Source organism: Pezoporus flaviventris, unplaced genomic scaffold (genome assembly GCF_033815535.1).
Source record: "Pezoporus flaviventris isolate CSIRO_AGI_PZ_B2104156 unplaced genomic scaffold, CSIRO_AGI_Pfla_v1 ptg000063l, whole genome shotgun sequence".
NCBI classification, from domain to species: domain Eukaryota; kingdom Metazoa; phylum Chordata; class Aves; order Psittaciformes; family Psittacidae; genus Pezoporus; species Pezoporus flaviventris.
Genome location: NW_026892611.1, coordinates 2,091,898 through 2,115,102, shown reverse-complemented (window position 1 = coordinate 2,115,102; position 23,205 = coordinate 2,091,898). Strand labels below are relative to the sequence as shown.

The following is a 23,205-nucleotide window of genomic DNA, read 5'->3' as shown; positions in this document are numbered from 1 at the left end:
GCAAACAACTGGGTCTGGTTTTGTCACTTGATGCACTAAGGAATGACTTTCCATTACCCAGCATGTTTTTAAAAGCCATGCTGAGCACTCCTAGAATTCACTATAATATAAAGGAGATGCATACACACCACAGTGTAATTGCTGCAGATAATTAGGTTTTAGTTGTGTCAGCATCTATCTGGTATTTGGCAATTTACTTTAAACGGTTTAAACAAGCGATGCTTACACTGCTGCTCTAATTACTGGAGAAACGAGGCCTTAAATACCTCTACAGCAAGAAGAGCAAACACAGCTATTTCTGTAGCTTGTTTCCAGGCCATTTCTTCATTATTTTGGCCTCAAGTCTTTTCTGAAGTCTGCTACAGCTGTAGAAGAATCTGTCCTTGCAGCAGCAGCATTCTAACTAAATAATGGTCCAAATGTGTGAATCTAACATTAATCACCAGATGTAAAGGAAAAGAGGCTCAAACTCTATAATTACAGGAGGTGTGGAATGTAAGAGTCTCATCAAGCCTGGAGTGACTGAGCACGTCCACCAGATGTTACTGATCATTTTGCCCACTTGGTGTCAGCAAATGAAAGATTTTAGTACAGCTTTTCGTGTGCTTTCTGAGACAAGGTAAACTTCATTAAGATACTAGTTCCTTGTGAGCATGCACTCATTCTGTGCCAGCAAGGACTGAAGGAATGTTAACTGTACAGCTCCAGGTAAAAGATACTTTGGTATTCCTTCTGAAAGCAATGAAACTTGGACCCAGTTGGGAATATTGCCAGAGGGGGTGTGGCTGTTAAAGAGCCATTCAGGACAGGCAACAAACCAGTCAAAAATAGGTATTTTCTCATGAGTAATAGTTACTGTAGTAATTTAGGTGAACAGTTCTTCGCTGTCATCAAACAAAGCAGGGATTTGTAGTCCATAAACGCACTGTTGGCAAGTGCTTGCTTGTTTTCATGATGGGACATGGAGAAGTGGTGACAGTGGGACATAAATGTGAGTTCAGTCCTGGCTCAGGGACTGCCTCAACTGCAAAGACCTGGATCTGGTTTGTCTGACTTACCTCCTGACTGATACCTGAACGAAGGAAGGTGCTGTGACTCCGTGCTCCCCGTCTGGCATCACAGGGCTGTGTCCGTGGAGTATGCAAAGTGTGGTTGGAACTAACTAGTTTCTTTTTATCTCTCTGATGCATTTGAGCAGTTGGAAGAACAGGTTACTCCAATGTTCCTTTTAATTAACATTTTAAAGTAGAATTGCATTCTGTTCCCAGCATTTAAAGAGAACTAATTTTTGCCTGATTTTAAGAGCTTGTGTATTAGAACATGTCAACAGAAGATCTTCCTTAGATGGTGTAATACACATTAGAGCTAAAAATGGTTTCAGAGCAAAATGCCCTTAGTAAACAGGAACAACTCGACAAATTCTTATGTGACTTTAATTTGCTCAAGATGGGTTTGCTGCAGCTTGGGTTTTTAATTGTTTGGTTCTTTCTAGTACGTATCAGAACTACTAAAACGGAGAAGAGTTGATCTGGGAATACTGTGAACAGGAAAGTGTCTGGGTTTATTGAAGTTACAAGTTGCTCTCTATTATAGTTAACTATTCATGAGTTTCATTTTAGTATTACTTGTTTATTGTGTTCATCAAAACCAAAGTTCCTCAGCAGGGATCCTCTAACAGGCTGGGGTTTTAAAAGGAATGAATGGGAAAGTGTTATTCCTATTGGAATATGGAACAAAATAGAAGGCCTAACCATATTACTGTGATCTTTCAGGGGAGCTGAGATAATCTCACTATTCATCTCGCAGTGCTTGGGGGGAGGAGAAATGGAGCCATTCTGTTTTGATTACATTTGGAGCACATCAGCTTCACAGTGTTGGGGAATAAGCAACAGGAATAAAAAGATCCTGATTTAAAAATACCATTATTTTGGCTTTTCTAAAGGTTTAAGAGAACAGTTGGCAGGAGGCCCTGGCACTCAACAGCCGCTAACAACCATGGATAGATCTGAAATAGATGAGAGGATTAAAGCAGAAAGAAAAACCAGTGAAGCTCAGCGTGGCTGAGCGCCAGCTCTTAGCAAGGGGAGAGATGGCAACGTCATGTAGTAATTCATTTGTGAGAGAAAACACAGTGATTACGTGTGAGCTGCACAATACGTGCTCTGACTGCTGACCTGGTGGAGAGTAGCTGCTCCGTGTAGTAGCCTTGCTGTTTGCTTCTTCCCTTCTGTATGAGGATGCCTTGCCAGTGTTTGGCTTCCTTTTTGTAAATCACAAGCTCTACATTTCCTGTAAGTGCTGGTTATCATCATTATTTCTTGATTAGTAGTATAAAGCAATCAGATCTCCATCAGCATTGAAATCGCTCATGCAAACCCGTAAATTACTATAATTAATATATCCCAGCTATTAGCTAAAATCTAAAGATGTTCTTTCTTGGCTTGGTAGCTGCCATTTCAGCTCAGTTTTAGCTGGCTGTAGCCACGTAATGAGAAGGGAGGAAGGGGTACACTGTATTTTACCTTTTCAGAACAAAATAAGCCCTAAATTTGGAAGCTTCACTCCTTTTCTCCTGAAGGCAGATGGAAAAGCAGTTCATCTTTCACCTCTGCTCCCTCTTATTTAAATTAGTGAAAGAGAAGCAAAGCACCATCAGAAGAGTTTCTGTTCTCTAGCAAGGAACAACGGAGATGATACTAGTTTTATGCCAGGGAAATTTATGGGTTTGTTTTCTTCCAACTGCCACATTAGCAGATGCTTTGTCTGTTGTAATCTCAGATGCTACAGGCAACTCAGAGCAAGGAGTGGAGGCTCAAAACAGCTGGGGGGTGTTTGACCTTTCTCATGCAGGCTCAGTGCTGTTCATAGCTTCTGATGTTCACATCTCATGTCTTCCTATGAAGAACAAGGCTGACACATCATCTAGTGGTCTGGTAGGATGACAAACATGCACCTTATTTTGGCAGTTTGTGTAATTTAGTGTCTCAGTTTTAGGCTTAAAATCAAGTTTTGGGCAAATGTTACCAACTGCTCCCAGTACTTAAAAGTGTAAGATTTTAATGGGTGGAACTTGATTCAGAGCATGCAAGAAGGACAGAACTAAAGAACAAAAAGCATTTTGTGCTCCTGTACTCTTAATTCAGGAAGAGGGAGAATAACGTTTGCCCCGTGTTACCTCCTGAAGCTGGAGCCCACAAGATGGTGCAGTGATCAAATTCAGGTTTATCATAGAGAAAGGCTTTGCAGCCTTGGGAGAATCTTGTTTGGGGATCCACAGTTTTACTGCTGGTTCCTTCCTGGTTGTCTAATAAGATTTGCAACTTTAACATGCAGAGCATCCCTTGCACAGGGAAAATACCCCTCTTTATCTGGCTGTTAGTAATGGTTGTTAGTGCAGCACCAGCAAGGGCTGAACCTCTCTGTTTTCTTTGATGCTATGCAAGCAATCCCAGCCCCAAAGTGGTTTTGGTCTAAGCAGTCATCAGTGACACAAGAGTGTGTGAATAAAGTGTATAATTAGAAGACAAAAGAGTTAAAATTCGGGTTTCTTTAGTAAAAATAACTACATGAAGGATTATCTGCTTTTCACTCCAATGCAGTGGTTGGAGGGACTTCAGCCCAGCTGCTTGCTAAAGCCCTGCTGTGGTTCCTTGGTGGTGCATGTTGAGCATCAGCTCAGCTGAAGTCAATAGACACCTCCCAGCCCAGTACCTATGTGTGGAGCTGTAAACCCATGAGAGGATCATTTCTAGGCTGCAGATTGGGTTTGGAATCCTGCTGTTTGAATCAAATTGGAACATTCAGAGTTTCAGCTCCAAGAATTCAGGCCTTTCCTGTACGTGCTGGTTTTTGGGTGTTGGACTCCTGCTGATGCTTGCAAGTCAATGCTTGGATTTTCTTTGTAACAGCGTTTTTAGTTGTAAGGATTTGTGATAAAATAACTGCATAGCACAGCTGCACCGTGAACTCTCTAAACAATGAAATAATCCATGTTTCTAAAGCTGCTTATGGCTTTCTGGTGGGCTGCCCTTGGGGTTTTTAATGCTTTTAATTTCTTTCTTAGTCTTCTGAATGATTTCCTTGTTTGTGCTTTTTCCTTACCCTTTAGGAGGATTCTCCAGGTTTGGTTTTCTTCATTGCTCTTGTATTCTGTACACATGCTGGCTGCACTTGATTCGTTTGCATTGCCTATGGGTTTGTATTCAGTGCAGTTATCACTGAAGTTACAACTGTGGAATAGGGTAGAGGTTTGATAGCACATTCAGAGATACCTTCCTAGCTAAGTCTAAGCTTATCACCCATATAATAAATAGTCCTGAACAGTTTAAACTTTATTAAATACTTGGGTCAACATTTGAGTGGTATTTGGTTCTTATCTGACAGCAAAGGCAATATTGATGTGTTGGTGATCTATGAATATGCACAGCAATATAATGTGGCCCACAGCAACAGGAGATGAAATGCTTTATATAGTGCTTTACATCTCTTGTGCCTCCATCACATAATCTTGAACTGATCTGCTAGTGTTCCCATGAAGCAGCTTTACCTCCTCATTCCAGATAAAGAAGCTGGAGATGAGAGCCTTGCTGGGGGGTGATGATGAGAAAAGGGAAGCCCCATTTGGTCAGTTGGATGAAGCATTTTTACTGACCTGTGTCCAATCTGGTGTTCATTACCTTCAGCCATAGCAGTAAATAATAGTCTTTGTGCCAAGTGCTCCTGGGGATGTGAATACAGAAGATACTTGCTGTGAAGATGATGGGAATCGTGTCAAGGCAAGGGGTGAGCTGGGAGCTTTGAAGTGCAGTGATTTCTGAAGGTAATGGGAGGATGCTGCACCAAGGTGTGTGGGCTTTCAGTTTGATCATGTATGTATCCAGTCATCTCTCAACCAGCCTGTATGCTTCTGCACTGGGGGAGGAAGATACTCTGTCTTTGCAGGGGCAATATAAAGCTCTTGTGTCAGCACCAGGCTGTTTGGTAGTCCAAAACAGGAGACCACGTCAAAGAGAAGGTATTTCAAAGCTCCTGCTTTAAAAGCTTCAAACAGGTCTTTGGAGATGACAGCAATGCTGTGCCTCTTGGCAGCGTATCAGCAGCTCAGAGGCGAAAGAGGAGGAGGAAGAAGAAGGGTTTCAGGGTGGAGAAGAGCAGGACCGAGGTAGCAACAATGACACCTGATGTGGTACCTGCAGCTGGTTACATGGATGGAGGCACAGCTCTGGTCTGATGGCTGCCGCTGCTCTGGGTGGCTCTTGGTGAAGGTTTTGGGGGTCAGTGGTTTAGTGAACACTCATCAGCTTGTGTCAATGGAAAGAGGGAGGTGGAAAAGGCAGCTCTGCTTCCTGAACCCCTAAGTCCAGGGGAGCAGCAAGTCAAGGCAGTGGGTTTGCAGATGGGATGCTGCAAAAGGATGTGTGAAGTACATGGAGGAAATTGGAGATCACGAAGTCAGAGGAAAGGGATAAAAGGAAAGCGGAAAGTGGCAGTGAAGTTACACTTTGGGGAAGCTTCTTCCCTCTTGAACCTCTGGAGAAGCACATTCAGGAGCCCGATCGCTGTGGGAGTGGAGTTTTGGCCTGTTCAGAGGGGATGTTTGTGCAGATCTGTAACTATGAAAGCAGATTTAAACTGTCAGACGCTTCTCACCTTCACAGGTCTTAATCAAAGGGATTAAAACGGCACCTGCAATTCCCCCTAGCCCCTGATAATGTGGTCACCTGTGGAAAACCAAGGTCTTGCAGGTCCTTGCAAGAAGGGGTGGCCCAATCTGTGCTGAACAACATCAGAGCCTGATGAATGCAATTAGAAGCCTCAGGGCTGCTGCAGGGCTTGGCTGGAGGTCAGGCCATTCGCTGAGTCATTGATTGAACACCTGGTGCTTGTTGGGGGCCTCAGGTGAGGCTGTTTATCTCCCTTTCGTTTCTAACCCCTCCCATTTAGTGCTCCTGCATAGGGTGAGGATCTTGGGTTTTCCTTCTCTTTCTTCCCTTGGCAAAATCCACTACTTTATTAAAGTGATACTAAATTATTGTGCTCCAAGGAAGGAATAGGGCAGTGCTGGGTGGGTTTGGAAGTAGTCCAAAGGAAGAGATGCATTTCTGATGGATGGTTAAGCAAGGAGCCTTTGAAGATGCAGACCTGAAGGCAGAAGGGCATGGCTGTAGGAGGAGGGAGAGGTGGCCCCTACATCCATTACAAGGGAAAACGAAGGCAGGTAAGAAAAACTCTGATTTCCTGGAGAAATCCTGAGCACACTTCTCAGGTTTTCCTAGGAATGAAAGAGGGGAGATGGAAATAATTGCTGGGCATGGGGAAATGCTGCTGTTTGTGCACAGAGAGGGTTGCAAGAGGGGGCTGTTGGTGTCTGTTACTTTGGAAGGAGTTTGGGGGGGCGAGGAGGGAAAGGGGAAAGCAATGGATGATTTGGAGGAGCACAGTGATTAAAGACCTTTAGAAACTTAAACGTGTAAGAGCTGTGCAGCAGAGGTGATGATTTATTGCGAGTGTATGGTGTTGCTTATTAACTGGTTGCTTGGCTCTTGCTTGGCAGTTCTCATGAGGGAAGGCTGGTTTAATCCCTGAGTCCATGAATTAGTGTGGGACTAACTAATATGAGGCTCTCTTGGCAGGTTGGAGCGGGCTCTGCCCATCGGATAGGTCACTTTGCTGATGTGCAGACCTGAGCTGCTAAGATTGGGCTGCACCTCCTAGATTAGAGCTGCAGTTCCATTGCGTGTGCTGGGTGGGGAATATAGCTCTTGCCTTCTACTGCCTCCTAATAGTACCGCTGCTTAAAGAAGCGATACCCACTCTGGTTAATGAGCTAGAATGAGAGCAGTCTCAGCAGTGAGACACAGGCAGAAGACTGAGTTTACCTCTGAGATGGGTGCCAGCTTTTCCCCCAGCAGCACTGAGGGCTTGCTTCATTTATTGCCTTGCAGGTGCCTTTCTATGCCACCAAATGGCTTTACCTGACTTAGCCCTGATGGGAGCTGAGGTTTGGACCTGTGCTCTAAAGAGAGCTTTAGTGAAAGCCGCCTTGCATCTCCCGGCTGTTGCAGCGCTTTAGGCTGTTCTGCTGCTTTGGTTTATTGCTCTTTTATCCTGGCTGAACAATGGAGTGAGTTTGACAGCAACTCTTGCCGGTTGTTGGCAAAACGTGGATCCCCGGTTGGCTTTGAGCGCGCTTGCAAAGCCTCCCTTCGTCTCCGCTTGGAAAGGGGAAGTAAATGCTCTGTTCTTCTCATGCTCTCCCCCTTATCGTTTGCCTGTTTGCCGTGAAAAGCTGCCAACTGCATTCACGTTCATTGCAAGAGATGGAAAAAGACAAAGGGAGGCGAGTGAGGGCACAAAGAGAGGCTGAACTTTGCATCTTAGCTTGCAGCTCTGTGCTGTTCCCAGTGCACGTGGTGCAGGGGAGCTCTGAGCCTGCAAGAAGAACAGCTTCCCCCAGAGTGCCTGGAAAGGTGCTTAGCCTTTAAATTCAGCATTTAACAAGCAGCGAAGGAGATGAAATAAAGCAAACATGGGATGGTGAAGTTCTGTTGGGGAGTGATGTGTGAAGGCACAATCTGAAGCAGATGCCTTTTACTTTGTGTGTTGGATAATCTGTCCACCTCTGCCTGCAGTTCTGTGCAGGATTCAGCAGGAATCATGTACCAAAATGGGATGTCCGTGGTGCTCAGAGGTTGCTTTTATATACTGCCTTGTGTTCCATCTGCATAAGAGCAGCTGGAATTGCAGGGCTTACCTGGAAGTAATAGCAAGACAAGAGGCCAAAGAGGAAAAGAGAGGTTCATTCCTGTGATGATGCAGTTTATGGTGATGCAGGATTGTCTGTATGCGTTAACAGCCAGTGTCCCTTCCTTATCTTGCGGTTTTCTGTGTATACCTGGGTCGCTGGTTATCCATTATGCCTGTAATGAGGTGCTTTGAGGTCTAATTGTGTAGCTGTGATCTTGCATTGTCTGTTGCTTGTGGTGCTTTTGGAGGCCTTCAGCTGCTGCTTGGGGTGCAAAATCCTCCTCACTGAGCATCTCAAAGGCTTGTACAAACCAAGGGGAGCTCTGGTTTCCCTTAGGGAAAGACACAGCTGACAGGTAACACAGCAAGCTATGGGGAGAGCAGTAGAGAAGCCTCACAGCCCTTACCCAGAGTGCTAAATGCATTGGCCACATCTTCAGTGATCAATCTTTGTCCCCTTTTGTAAACCTCAAATGCTGCTTCTGTTTCCACTAACAACTCTCTAAGAGATGCAGCCCTCAATGGGCTTACTCAAGAGGCAACCGATTGCTCAGCCCAGCCTGCCAGGTGGGACCCCTTCTTGAAGGATGCTGTATAGGCTCTGCAGGTTTATTTCCTCCTCAGGCTGAATTAACAAACTAGCAAAGAGTGGAAGATGGCACAGGGGCCGTGGAATCAATGAGGAAGCAGAAAACTCAGGGAATGAATGTAGGAATCCGCACGAATGACTGAAGGTGGTGGTGAACAGGTTGCGTCTTCTCTGTTAGATCAGTTCATGGCCAACCATAAACTAAGCCAGGTTAAAACCAGCTGTCTCCTCTGTATGGTTATAGAAGCTAGAAAATGCAAGCCCAAAACTGCCAGAAGGGGCTATAAACAAAGTGTCTCCAATTCCCCATCCATCGGGAGTAGTTGAGCCTTGGGCTTATGATGTTAGAGTGAAAGAAGCTGGCACTGTATTCCTGAATGCTTGCCAGCTTGGGAGCCAGTGTCACTTCCACCCTTCCCAGTTAGCAAAGCTTGTGGCCAAATCCTGCACTAGCGTTTGTTAATGGTGCTGCACAAGCAAAGCAGATGCAATACTTCCTTTCCCCACCACCTTAGTGATCATGGCTGCTCAAAGAAACGCTCTAACATCCCCATTTCATCCGCAGCAAGCGCTCAGCTCTCTAAATGACAGCTTTTGGTCGTACAGCTCTTTTTTGCCATCCTTTTAGGATGTTGTTTGGAGCCATTGCTTATTGCAGTGCCTGAAAAAGGAGGTCAGTAAGCTTGTTATAAGCTCGACCATCTCACCAGGTAGCAGGGGAGCAGGAGTCGCTGCTGCCTGGCCAATTGCTACTGCCTTTCTCTGTAATAAAGCTTCCTAGGAGAGAGCTGTTGTAAATTAGCTGCTTGTCCATCATGCAGCAGCTTTCTGCTGGGCAGGCAATTAATGGTGCAGTCAATGAAATGACTCCATTTAGCTGTGACCTCTGAAGGCTCATCTGCCAACTCAAACCTGGAGCCGTGAGCCTTGGCAGGCACCCCCGCGATGCTCTTCCTAGTGCAGGACACAGGGATTCCATAGCAGTGTGATTCCAAAGGCAGTGTAAATCAGGGAAACTGGTCTCCCAATCCATCTTCTTGTAAAGAAGTTCCTTGGAGGGGCTCACTTTTGCTGGTGGTTAGCTTTGAGTGCGTGGTGAAAGGATGCTGTGCTGCCTGTGGTTGGGGCTGTTGTGTTTGTACAGCGTCTGCTGCTAGAGAGCCCTCATCCCGGCCAAGACCTGCAGCATTGCCATAAGCATCAACAACTAGGATCTATCAGATTATTGTTATTTATTCTTTATGGTTGTAGTAAAAGGGAGATTTCACAGTTGGGTGCAGTATTTGCACAGTGAAATCTGGGAGATGGCTGAGGGGCTGCAAGGGGAAGGTGGTCTCATCCATCCATCCCTGCTCACAAGAAGCTGGTCCTCCCCACTACTTGGCATCTGGCATTTTTCCTGGTTCCTGAAGTGTTTTGGTATCACCCCACCAAGAAGAACGATTCCAAGACCTGCACCCATCTGAACTGCAATGTAATGGTTCAGAGCTCTTTATCTGCAAGAGCTAAAGCATCTCTGGTATCTAACGATGCTCAGTGGTTTGTATGTAAACCAGGTACTCCTTGAGAGGTAACACTTACTTTTCCAGGTGCCAATAGATAAGTTTTCCCCATTAGCTGAGCTCCAGCAGGTTATTTGCCATCTCCAGGGCCAGCACTAAACACACCAGCATGAGCTGCTGCTGAATAATGCAACAGATTCTCCTACCCAGGACTTCTATAAGGGGGGGGAACATCAGGCTCCAGGTGGCATGGGAGCAGCTGGAAGGTTCAGCCTAACCTCTTACTGGGTTCTTACGTGGATGGGTTTTAATCCCAGATGTCGTGGGGGAGATTTGCCTTGGTCTCTGTGTTCTCTGGTCTCATATCCCTTATTGCAAACTTTCTCCCTGGGGAAACAGCATCCTGCAGACATCTTCCTGAGCTCCTGCTGCTTTCTTCTCTATGTTACCAGCTGCAGCTGGAGCACTCCCTCAAGGACTGATTTTCCTCACAATAAGCAGAGTACATAGAGGTTTTGTTACCACTTGGCTCCCCGCCTTCAAAAGCATTCCCTGGCTGTTATGTCTTAGGTGGGAAAGGCCTGATGGATGTGGCCTGATCATGGTTTTGGAAGGAGGGACCCTGGGGTATACGTGGGGTTGGTGGCTCTGCTCAGGGACGTGGCAGCTCGGCATTGCTGGGCTTGGGCTAACGGGATGAGACTGATGTAGCTTTATTCCAGGCTGCTTGGAGCGCTCCTGCCTTTAGGGGTTGGGTTGTATCTGCGCCCAGGAGGGTGCTCACTCCGCATCTCCCAAGTGTAAGAAACCCTCCTCTGTCCCTGCGAAACCCTCTTCCTACTCCCCACGCCCTGCATCTTCCCATTCCTGCCTGTAGTGACAGCAGGAGGCAGGAGAGCCGCTGCTCTCCGGGTCCCACGTTTTCCACATTGAAACCCACCCTCTCCTGCAGCAGTTGCGATTCTTTTCCATTCCCATTCCCCATGCACAGCTCTTTCCCACCAGCCTCCTTCTGTACAGCCCAGAGGCTGCAAAATGCAGGTGGAAGGAAGGAAACACCCCAGCCTGAACCCCCCCCTTGCAGTTTAATCACTGTTTCAGTTCTCCCCTGCAGTGCTGGCTGCCCCTGAGGAGCACATGGGAAATCCTCCGCAGGCTGCAAAGGGATGTTTCTGCCTTAAAGCTCAAGAAGGGAATGGGAATAAATAGAACCCAAGCTGGGCTTTGCTAAGGCAGAGAGAAGGCTGCGTCGGGGAAACCCCAGCTCTTGAGTGGATGCAGGCAAAGCCGGTTGTGTTCCCAGGCCAAAGACCCTCCTGGGTACCTATGGGAGTACCCAGGAACCCCTGAATAAAGACCAGGGAGGATGGGGGGTGATGGTGTAAGTAAAGTGAGAGCAAGGGATGCTCTGGGCTGTAGGTGTCAGGGATTGATGCCTCGATTCCCATATATATAACACATCATAGGGCCCAAACCTGTTGTATTCCTTATTTATTGTCTAACTTTGCATGAGAAATAGCAGTTACGATGTGCTGCAAACCCATGTGTGCCATCGCTGCTTGTGGGGTGCTGTGAGGGAGGGGAGCGATCCCCACTGAGCTTTAACTCCATCTCATAGGACTTCTATTCCTCCAAGGCATGGAAAGGGAAGGCTGAATCCCCAGAGCCCAGCAGGTTCTGTGTTGCAGGGCCATTAGCTCTTTTGCTTACAACTGCTGAGCATTAGATAGTACTTAGTGAAGATGGGGCTGGCTCTATGAAGCAGCGACCCTCGCATGCTGGCAGTGACCCATCCGGTTCCCCTTTGTCCTGCAGGATTGAATGTTCAAGATGCTCAACAGAGCTGGAAAGATCATCTCTTGCTGTGTGTATCTGGCGGTGGAGCACGGCCCCCAGGCGGCCGAAAGCTCAGCTGCCCCTGGAAGGAAGGCAGAATGGGATCAGCGCAGTGTTTCCATTCGGGAGAGGTGAAATCTGCTGCTTCCCCAGGAGCACTGCACTGGAGAGGCAAGGTTGGGTGGTTTCTCCCTTTCTCAGCAGCGTTAATAGAGGGATACTGCTAAGAAGGTCAGTCTGTTTCCTTGGCAATGGCAGCTCTTGGCGATGCGCTCCCAGTTAATGCAACATGGGTGCAGTTGTGTTTCTGAGGACACAAATGGTGCCTGGTCGCTTTTTGGCCTTTCCTCTATGGCAGGTTTGGGTATGGGTTTGGGGAGGCTTGGGTAAGGGCTTGGAGGGGTTTGGGTAAGGGTTTGGAGGGGTTTGGGTAAGGGTTTGGAGGGGTTTGGGTAAGGGTTTGGAGAGGTTTGGGTAAGGGTTTGGAGGGGTTTGGGTATGGGTTTGGGGAGGCTTGGGTAAGGGCTTGGAGGGGTTTGGGTAAGGGTTTGGAGAGGTTTGGGTAAGGGTTTGGAGGGGTTTGGGTAAGGGCTTGGAGGGGTCTGGGTAAGGGTTTGGAGGGGTCTGGGTAAGGGTTTGGAGAGGTTTGGGTAAGGGTTTGGAGGGGTTTGGGTAAGGGTTTGGAGGGGTTTGGGTATGGGTTTGGAGGGGTTTGGGTAAGGGTTTGGAGGGGTTTGGGTAAGGGTTTGGAGGGGTTTGGGTAAGGGTTTGGAGGGGTTTGGGTAAGGGTTTGGAGGGGTTTGGGTAAGGGTTTGGAGGGGTTTGGGTAAGGGTTTGGAGAGGTTTGGGTAAGGGTTTGGAGGGGTTTGGGTAAGGGTTTGGAGGGGTTTGGGTAAGGGTTTGGAGGGGTTTGGGTAAGGGTTTGGAGGGGTTTGGGTAAGAATTTGGCGTTCAGCATCCCCTCAGCGTGGGCTCTTCAACCTGTGCACAATGATTTCCAGTTCCATTTTCATTGCTGAAGGTGTAAATCTTCTCCCACAGACCCGTTTCTCTCAGTTCTGAGGCAGAGCTGTGTGGTGCTGGTGCAGATAACAAACCAAACCAGGCGTGGGTGCTTTATGGCCATTTTAACTCGATGGTGGCCATTTCCTCCCCTCTTTGACAAGAAATGACCTCTGTAACTGTAATATCCTAACAGCAGTGATTTTCAGTACTCAAATACTTCTCCTAGGGCTGCTTAGAAGCCTCTGACCAGGAGCAGCAGCACAGGGAACATTGATTATATATGGCACGAGCTCCAGGCTTGTTTTGATGCTGATGAGCGGGGAAAGGCAGCAGCTCATGCTGCTTGCTTCAAAACTCCCTCTCTTTACTGAGCCCACAGGATCATCATGATCCCGAAGTGCAATAAATGCCTAATTGACCCAATGCACGCCATGAGGAAGGGACTGATGAGCTCCAGCCTCCTGTTTTTATCCCACAGTCACTGTCTCTACTAGAGCTGCCTTTTCTTTTCCTATGAAAGTCAGTGACTTGGTGCAATGCTTCAACACGCACAATATAGTGATAAAAAAGTGCCCTTTTTAGTTATTTCCCTTTCTCAGAAGGGCTAAATCCTGTCTGGGCACAGAGATACTGGCACAGCCCGTCTGTACCAGTGGTGCAAAGAGGGATGTGGGGTTCTTCTTCCATAGAGCTCATCCTTTTTGGGTGATCACACAAGGGATGCAATCACAGCGTTTCAGAGCAGCGGCGCTGGGGACAGAGCCTTGCATGAAGCCCTCTGCAGCCAAAAGGGGAGCTTTTGGTTGGCTTTTGGGCAGCCCCTTGTAGAAAGAACTTGCTAAGGGCAAAGTGTGTCCCGACTGATGCTCTTCACAGCAAGAGCAGAGCAGGACCAGCCTCCCGGGTGCTTTGTGTCAATGAGGGAGCTGAGCGTGCAGAGCATCAGTAAACGATGCAGCGCTCTAAAGGCAAAGGGCCTCTGGTTTATGGCTTTGCATGGTCAAACCAGGGGTCCAGATGATGCTGAGGCCCAGGGAGGCTGCTTCCAGTGCAAATACTTAGCTGAAAATACAGAGCTTGCAGCAAGGGGTTTGTGATTTAGACAGACAAAGGGGCCTGCGCTGTGCTTGAGGAGGGGTTGGGCACTGAGGTGCTGAGCAAACCAGGGCCTGACTTCTTATAGAATAAATGAAGTTTCCTTTCTGCAAGGAGAAATCTTGTTCTTGATGAACCCCCCCATGTTGAGTTAACAACACCCCATGAGGGATGTGCTGCTGGCACAGCAGGGCCGCGTGTGCACGTGGTGGATGGAGAAGTGATGATGGATTTGCTGCCTGTGTCCCACTGCCTGCCCCGGGTGTCTGTCAGCCTTCCCATAGGAACAAAACACCTTCTAGAGCCTCCGTCCCACAGCCAGGAGAGGAGGACCCCCACGTGTGGATCCTGGGGAGGGGGAGAAGCACAAACCTCCCTCAAGGATGGGTTGATGGTTAAGGATGCACCTGAGACCTGGTCAGCCTGGTGTAGCACATCTTGCTTCGTCTGTACCCCCTGGTATGTATAAGTAATACACACACATAAAAATACACTTTATATAGAAAATATACTTTATAAAATGTATTTTTATACTTTTTATTATATTTCTACTGTATTTTTATACTTTATAAATATAGATCTATATAAAGGGATTTATACCTTACTAAAGTTCTCATAATGGTGGAAATAGTCCCTAAGTGCTGCAGGAGGGGTCTTGTGTGAGTTAGGACAACGCTGCTCCCATGTCCTGTCCCCTACCACGGTTTGGGTGCTGGAACAAGGCTCCATAACCAAGGAACCATAACCAAGAACCAGCCCTGCGTCGCTTAGCACTTGCTTTATCCTCTGGTCATAACTGGGATGCTCTAGGGCTGTCAGTTGGGAATTCACCCTGTACAGAGGCACAACTCAATGCTGGGTCTTTATTAAACACCATTGTCATTTATTTAGGTGATGGAAAGCTCCTTTATTCAAACAGAACAGTTTATTCACTGCAGAGCTCTTCTCATGCCTGTTTGGGACGAGTTAGCATTAAAAAAAGAAGGAAAAAGGCTTGGATACATGCAAATCCTACTGAATGGTGCCAAGTGTATTAAAACAAGCAGCAGAGTCTCTTCTAAGATACCTACAGCCACTGACAGTGTGGAAACAGCTTCCTGGTGCAGGGATGTTGAATGAACAGAGCCAAGGAGATGGCCAAGAGTCCATGTTTGCCCCCAGACAAAGCAAAGCCGGAGTCAGTGCTGCGAGCCAGGGAAACGGGGTAAAGCAGGGCTTTGAACAGGTAGAAAGGGGCTCCCTGTGAGGCAAGGGAGTCACATGTGGGCCTTTGAACAGAAGGGAGAGGGGGGTTTTGACCCCTTTTCTGCCCTCCCCCAGGTTTGGGATCAGATGGAGTTCTGGTTCACAAGCCAAAGCGCCCATCCCAGGGCTGCTGCTGCTCGGGGCTGAGCCGTTTTCATCTAAAACCCCATCGAACCCACACGTTCTGGGGGAAAATCCCCAAACTGTGTCCTAGAAACAAAGCACTTCTGGTCCTGTGGGCGAGGGACACAGCTGAGTGAGCCGGCAGTGGCACGGGGCTGAACCCAGCCGTGTTGCTGTTCTAAACCAGCATCGTGTTCTCCTGCTGCCAGGAATGAACCTGAGCTGAGCCCCGGCTCCAGATCCTGCAGATCCCTCCCCAGAATGGATCAAATACCCCCAGCAGTGCTCCAGGTACCACCTGAACAGCTCTGGAGCTGCTCCAGCAGCACGGCTGGAGGGAAGCTGGGTTTTACAGCCAAGCAGTGGGCAGGCCCAAGTGCCAGCCTGCTCTAGGTAAGGCTGGAGGGTGAGTGGTGTCCAGGCACACTGTGGGATGGGGTTTAGCTCCACACTAGGAAAGCAAAGCTTTTCCTATGGGCTGCCTCACAATGTTAAGACAAACACCCCCCCCGGTGAGCGGGTGGTCACACCTGGGTTGTATCTCAGCAGATAACACTCTTCCTCAGCCATTCCTGAAGTCGGGATTGGAAAGGATGTAAGGTTTATCTCTGCCCATCACACATGGGAGAGCAGCTGGGGTCTGGTTAGACCCAGTGCTAAGGAAAGGGAGTCCTTCTCTGCTAAGGCTGGGCACTTCTTCCCCTCTATTTCTTCTCGGAGCCTCGTTTTACACCACCTTGGAGATGCATTTCTGAGAGGTTAGAAAGCCCAGCACATCCCTCGTGTTTAAAGATACCTGGCCGGCTTCCATAAGACACAAGCATTCAACATAATCACCTTTACGTGTTCTTTGAAAGGAAAAACAAGTTGACACACATGGAAGAGGAGGAAGGCAGCAATCTGGACTCCCAGAGCTGTATGGATCAACCTCCATTGCCGAGGTCTCAGCTGTAAGCCATCCTTGCTCAACGTGCCCGCCCAAGAGAGCCGGACATCACGTCTGTGGGGTAGCAGCACCTTGCTCCCAGCTGGGGAGCTCCCCAACCTCGACTGTTCTGTCTCTCTGCTGCGAGCCTGTGGTGTGAGTCTTGTCTGCTCCAGCTCGCAGGTCCTCCTGACTGTCAGCCAGACCATCCTGGCTCTCCATATCGCTTACCTGCCCCTCTCCAAACTCCAGGATGGTCGGTAAGTTCCCTTGCTTGGGGCACCGTCTCTTTAGGCTGACCAGGAAGGGTTGAGGCAAGGAGAAGATGTCCACGTTGTTACCCAGGTCGATCCAGGTGATGCTGGGGAACTTCTTGGGGTCCTTGAGGGCTTCGGTGAGGTCCCGTAGGATGCCTTTGGTGAGCCGGTTGCCGTTGAGGGAGAGGGTGGTGAGGTGGGGCAGGATGCAGAGGGCGGGCAGGAGCTGCAGCAGCATCTCATCCGTCAGCTCCGTGAAGCACAGCTCCACCGTGTCGATGTGCTCCGAGCTGTGCTGCAGGTAGGACGTGACGCGGTCCAGGTCCTTCAGGGTCAGCGGGATGCCCGACAAGTCCACCGTGTTGTCCTGAGGCTTTCCCATCAGGACAGCTTTCAAGCTGGAGCAGGGGGAAGAAAAGGAGAGGCTGGTTTAAATCAGTGGTGACAAGGTGAACCATAGAATGGAAAGGTCCTTTGGACCATCTAGGGCCATGGGCAGGGTTGCTTCACACTAGACCAGGTTGCCCAAGGCTCTGTCCAACGTGGCCTTGAACCTTAAGCATCCTTCATCTGAAGAGTCAGGCCTTCGCTTTAACAATGTCAGTTCTAGTCTTAAAGCTTATTTAACATGGGAAAATAGCTCCAGATGTGTAGGACCAAACAGCTCCAGTAGAAATACCTTACCTGGGTGCAGGACCCATTGAATCATAGAATGGTTTGGGTTGGAAAGAACCTTAAGATCATCCAGTTCCAACCCCCCTGCCACAGGGAGGGGTACCTCACACGAGACCACATCACCCAAGGCTCCATCCAGCCTAGCCTTGAACACAGCCAGGGATCCATCCCCAAGCACCCCTCGGTTGCAGAACAAGAAGGCTAACTTAAACTACCGATAGTTCTCTTTGTTTAATACAAGTTTTTGTAGTTCTTTTTCTTATGGCGATGCAAAACCTATTATTAAATGATCCAGTGCCATTTATTGCTCTACATCAACCAATCTGGACTCCCACTAAACTGCCCTGTGCCCCGGGGACCCATTGCAGGGGCACTGCTATTTGTGGTTTGCTGGCTTAGCTGCAGCCTCAAACGCACACCTCCACAGTAATTTAACAGGATCTATACTTATCCCTTTAGAAGGGCTCATTTAACCTGTACGTGGGCAGGAAGATAGCTGTTAATGTGATGTGCTTCTCTCAATTGGGACTTTGGGGGGGGTGGTGGAAAGAAACCAGTGAAATAGTATATTTATTATTACAAGGAATAAAGTGGTGCTCATCTTTTGGCAGCTATTGCTCTCCCATCTGTACCACTGCATCACTGCTGGAACAGCCCCAGCAAGCGAGGTGTAGAGAAGCTGGAGCCCTCCGGGTGATGCCTCACTCATAACCACTTCCCACCTAACCGAACTAAATTACTCTTGTCTTGCAGCGTTTGAGCACCAAAGGTGGTTCTAGCGGGATCAAGCTGTCAAGTGAAGCATGGTTTCCCTGCAAAGAAGTGAGAACCATTTAATAGTCTGGCTAAAATCAGCATCTAGGGATTGATCCTTGTTTCATCCAGCACAGAGGGATGCTGCGCGCCTGCCTTCATGCAACTGCCTGTGGGGCTTGAACTTGGCAAAGCCATGAGGGTAACAAAAGGGGAATAGGGATAACTTCAGGGCAGCTCTTGTGTTGTTTGGAGCTGCCTTCAATAGTGCTTCACGTTGGGTTTTTCCTTGCTTCTGCCAGCAACTAAAAGAGAATTCCTCACTAGGGCTCCATCCGTTTCCCCTTGAGAGGGATTTAGCTGGTACCTACTGCAATGGATTGATTATCTTGTATAAATAGCCTTTCCCCCCTGATGCTCTGCACTCTGTATCCATGGCAGAGGAAATCTCTGGAATCACTGGGTTGGAGCAGCCCCTGTGCTTGTGTTTGGGGAGGGGTGGAATTTGCTGTTCTGCAGCAGCCTGCGCTCAGTCTGTCCCTTGGGAAACAAAGCAATCCCGAACCTGATTTAGTAGGAACAGTTGTGTGGATATTCCACAGCTCCTCGTGGAAACGAGGGGGATGTCTGCTAGCAAACAGCTGTGAAAACGTTCAGCCCTGCCATAAAGGTTGCTGCAGAACGGCTCCAAAGCTCTGGAGGAAAAGCTTACCCTTAACCAAATCCCTATGAGCTCTAGCACAGGATCAGTTACTCCCGCTTGGTTTCATCCTCTCATTTCATAAGGATATTCCATAGGGGAAGAGACAGATTTTCTTCCCCATCTGGAAACACTCTGTGGGGTTTTGACCAGCATAATGATAGGATTGGGTATACAGTCATGCACTAAACTGATAACACTTTGGCAGGATGCTGATGGGAAAGCGGTATTAACTCAGGCCAGAACACGTTCCCCTGAACAAGAACAGTGATGTTTAGATCAAAGAGCATTAAAAGAAAGGGATTTCCTCCTGGTTTCATTGCTCTAAAGCACAGATCAGGACATGAGTTGCCCATGCATCAGGTAATAAAGTAGAATTGGGCTGTTGAGCCACTTCCTTAGGGGTGGGCAAAGGAATAGCTTGAGAAGAAGGAAGAGGCAGCCCCATACAGTGAAGAATTTCAGTAAGAGAGTTATAGCTGAGAAAACTACTGAAAATGGGTGGATTTGATGAGTCACCAGGACAAAGCTGAGATAAAAGACTTGCCCTGGACTACTTACTAAGGTAAGCCCTGCAGAGCCTTCTCAATGTCCCTACTCCTGCTTTAAATGACAGGCAAAAGACTGGGATCGTTTGGGACTGGAGGGCAGGAACATAAAGAAATGCAGTAAATGCTGTTAGTAAGAGTGTTGACAAAAGGGTTTAAACTCCCCCAGCCTTAGAGGAGGACCAGAGGCAGGGAAATCTAATTATTTAGCTTTAATGAGGGATGTGATGGAGGTGTATGTAATACAGCTATATTATATAGGTGTTATAGATCATATATATATATATCATTATATAGCAGCCTATGTTCTGTGTATATAAAATGGATATGTAATAGTAAGGATGAATAAAACAGAGAAGAGGAGGATAGGCTGCTCTTTCTTTGGCGCTTTGACACCCACTGATGCTCAAACACTAAACTCCCAGGGGATGAAAGGGAAGGAGCCTGTACACAGGGCTTGGATGAAGCCCCAGCCCCAGCCAGGAGATATCACTGAGCTCAAGGGCTCTGTGGGAGGTCCAGAGCAGAACATGGGAAGTCATGTTTGCTAGGATTTAACAGGAGAAAACAAAAGGAAATCGGGTCTGTGTCCTGGGGGGGAATAGGAGGAATCCCATAACTCAAACAGGGCCCTTTCCCTTCATCACCAGGAGCCTGGAAAAGGGTTGGTGGGCCTGAGACCCCAAGATGCTGCTCCAAAGGCTGTGGCAGGAGGCTGGGAGCATATCAGAATAGACCCATACGTGCTGTGTATGTTGTTCTGTAGCTGCTCCTTATTCAATCTAGGGAAAGAGCCAGAGCAAAAGGCTTCTACTTACACCAGGAGCAAGGAAATGACCCTATTTCCCAAGCTGAAAATGCAAAAAGCTCCTGTTACCAGGTTCGTGATGCTGCCTGCTTGGATACTTCCCTTTTTCCTCCTCCTCTTTTGTTTGACAGAACCCCAACGTGAAGGATGAAGCCCAAAAGCAATGCGGACAGAGCCCAGGTCAGGATGGGACCTCCCAAAGCTTGGAGCCTACATGGGACCACCACAGCTCATGCTCACCCTTTACTTCATCCTTATGTTGGCACTCCGATGTGTGTGTTCCCTGTTGTGATTACTCCTAAGCTCCTTGTCTAGTGGCACCCTAAATAGAGGTTTAAATAGCATAATTGACACTCTCTGTTGTTCACAGCCTTCACAAAGGAATAGCATGGAAAGATTTCACTTCTCAAATTGATTCAGGGGAAAGAGGATTGTTAAAGGTATAAATGTAAAAAGATGTCATTTTAAAGCCCCTTGCAAGCTTACCAATAAACACATCACCAGTTCCTGAGTCTTTGCTGTTAAGAGCTAAAGCCCCAGTGGGAATTAGCTATTTCGGGCTCTTCTCATAGCCAAGAGCCTTCCAGTTTTGCTAAGGTATGCAGTTCTAATGTTATAAAGCCTGGACATCCCCATTGCTAACTTACTTTCCCTGCTATCAGAAGTCCAGCCTGCTCCTCCGGTGATCCTAAAGATCTCCTATTGCCATGGCAAGAGCAGACCCTGGGCTCCTTCTCAGCTCCAGCACAGCCTGGTTTTAAGCATCAGAAGAGCATAGCTGGAGGGGATGCTGAAACCTTCCCTCCGTGTTCTCCCTGCAGCAGCATCCCATCACTGCAGGCTGCTGCTGGTGGTGCGGGATGCTCGCAGCAGCCCTCTGCGTGCCCAGGCGCTGCTCCAGGAATAGCTCTCTGTTTACACATCTTCCCAAATCCCACTCCGTTTTCCTTGGCTCCGCAGGCCTGCTCCTCCTTACCCCATCAAGCTTGCTGTTGGATGGCAAGAGTAATTTCTGTGCACGCAAGAGCATCCCCTGCACCAGGATAACTGATACGGGCCGAGTGGCTGTGGCCACAGGGCGGTGGTGGAAGGACCACGGGCATCAGAAAGATCTTGATCCATATCACAGTGAGATAAAGCCCATTAATTCACGTTTCTTTACTAAATTGACTCATTTCTTCACTAAATTACCCCAAACCTGTGCCATGTCTCCACAGACACGCATTAAAGTCTAAAATACAAAGGAGAAAGAGCCGGTTTTAGCCCTGGGTGATGCTGACCCTTTCCACCAACCCCACCTCCTTCATCTCGACCCGGTTGATGAAGAGCCATCCACTAGAGAGCACTGTCACCCAGCCCTTGGTGCCCCAAAGCCAGCAAATCACCCCAAACCCACATCAGAAAGGACACAGCCTAAGAACTGTACCTTGCACATGTGTTTCCACCTTGCAGACACCGTCTCATCTCTGGTATGGTGAAGGCACACCGGTGCCATTAGATACCCTACCTGCCCTCCTCTGCTGGGTATGTCCCGTAGGCAGAGTTAGCCAAGAGCTGACGATGGCTTTGGAGAGCTGCAGTCAGGCTTTCAAGACCCAGATCCAGCTCTGAACACACCTAAACACCCTAATATAGTCCAACTAACATGCATGTGGAGGAAGGAATCTGAACCAGCACCAAAATACCTCCTTGGGGAGAAGCAGAGTGAAGAAGAAGAGAATGAGGAATAAAAGAAACAGAGAAGAGTTGCTATTAGAGGTTGGGTGGATGAATTTACTTTAACAGTTCCCAAAATGCCTCTAATTCCACCCCAGAGCATCTTCCTGAGGAAGGGAAATAAAGGACACATTTTCTTGGCATTAAGTCTTTGGCAATGCGATATTTAGTCCCCTTCTAAAGCCAATGTGCCTCAATCCTGAGCTAGCACCAAGAAGGGAAAGCAAAGGGAAGGAAGGTCAGGGCAAAAGTGCAGCAGGGCTTCTGCCCTGTCTTTTGTGGGCTGCTGCAAGTGCAAAGGCTGCACTGATTTGGGATTGATTTACATCTTCTGCCTCGAGGAGGAGAACATCAACACCCAAAAGGAGCCAGACACATTGAACGAGTTATTGAAATGAATGTAAAGGGCGGGGGGAACTCATACAGTGGTTTTGGTTTTCAATCCAAACCACATAAATCTGACCCCCTAACATTACCCAAGTGACAATGACAGATCCACTACCTGGGAATTCAAGGAAAGTCCACCCAGGTCCAGCTATTGGGGTTATTTGGTGCCCTATAGCTGCTCACAGGGCCCTGTGCTGGTAACCCCGAGAGAAGATCCCATGGCAAGGTTAAACCAGAAAGAAACCACGTCAAGGATGGACCAAAAATCACACCCAGCCCTTCTCCTGGCCAAGCTCCATCAGCAACCCATCCTCCCCTGCCTCTAGCTGCGGGGTTACTGCTGGGTCATCATTTCACAGCATCTTTGTGGTGTTCAGCCAAAGGACCCAATTCAACCTTTAAAAGCAAGAAGCTTCTTGGAAAATGAAGCTCTGTTCCCTGAAGAACCAGCTCGAGGAGTGTCCCCAGTAGGGATAATTAAGCAGCGCTGCTCTCCTTTGATGCTGCTCTGCCACCTCCTTGTCGCGGTCCAGATGCGAGGAGTGAAGATTCAAGCGTTCAGTGAAGCTCCGCATAAGAACCACCATTTCTGTGTTACAAGGACAGGGATTTCTTTTCCCCCAGCTTGTTTCCAATTTCCTGCTGAACAAAATCCTAAAAATAAGCCTTTGGGATCCATCAAAATGCTTTGCTATAATTATAACTGCCTTAAACTTATTGCAACCAGAAAACGTCATTGTCCTGCTGTTGGAATACTCTCTTTTTCCAGCCCCATCCTCCCCAAAATGAAACTAATTTATACCCTCTTTCCTGTGATACATTTTGCTCTAGAAACCTGCCTTTTCCTGTAGTGAAATCCTGCTGGAATACACCCAACAAACTCGATGGCAACGCAACAAGGAACCGCAGCCGAGGCCACATTGCCAGCGCGCAGTGGCAGAAAAGGCCGTTGGCACAAGTGCCAACAGAGAGAACAACCAGAAACGTAAAGGAAAAACAACACGTTGGGATTGGTGCTTCTATAAATGACCTCCTGGAGGAGGCTTGGAGCAGAATAAGAGCTTGTCCAAGTTTGCATCGTAACAACCGACAGTTGGTGACCCAATAAACACCATTTCCTTTACATCCTAACACAGGATTCAAAGAAAAGGCTGAAAAGACTCTTGGAAAGGGGGGATTTGAGTTGATAGATAACAACCACCCAAGGAAGTATTGGATTTACAAGAGCAGCTCCTCACCAGAGAGAAAGGAAGCTGATGTGCTGTGGTTTGAGTGGGAAAAGGGCCTTTGAATTG

At 48.0% G+C, this 23,205-nt stretch overlaps 1 protein-coding gene and 1 long non-coding RNA gene across 4 annotated transcripts in view; one reads left to right on the top strand and one right to left on the bottom strand.

Annotated features, from left to right (window-relative positions):
• Nucleotides 1-6,058: 6,058 nt before the first annotated feature.
• LOC133277851 (uncharacterized) lies at nucleotides 6,059-16,133 on the top strand. Of its 2 annotated transcripts, XR_009746368.1 has the most exons (4): nucleotides 6,059-6,217; nucleotides 11,653-11,849; nucleotides 15,351-15,432; nucleotides 15,999-16,124. It is a non-coding gene; the product is annotated as an uncharacterized LOC133277851 (long non-coding RNA). The 2 variants fall into 2 exon arrangements; XR_009746369.1 differs by lacking the exon at nucleotides 15,351-15,432 and having other exon boundaries at nucleotides 15,999-16,133.
• LRRC75A (leucine rich repeat containing 75A) overlaps nucleotides 15,757-23,205 on the bottom strand; it is a 71,304-nt gene continuing 63,855 nt past the window's right edge. For both annotated transcript variants that reach the window (XM_061470044.1, XM_061470043.1), the window contains exon 4: nucleotides 15,757-16,721. In XM_061470044.1, the coding sequence (XP_061326028.1) occupies nucleotides 16,136-16,721 (586 nt within the window). In that variant the 3' untranslated portion in view covers nucleotides 15,757-16,135. The remainder of the gene's footprint in view (nucleotides 16,722-23,205) is intronic.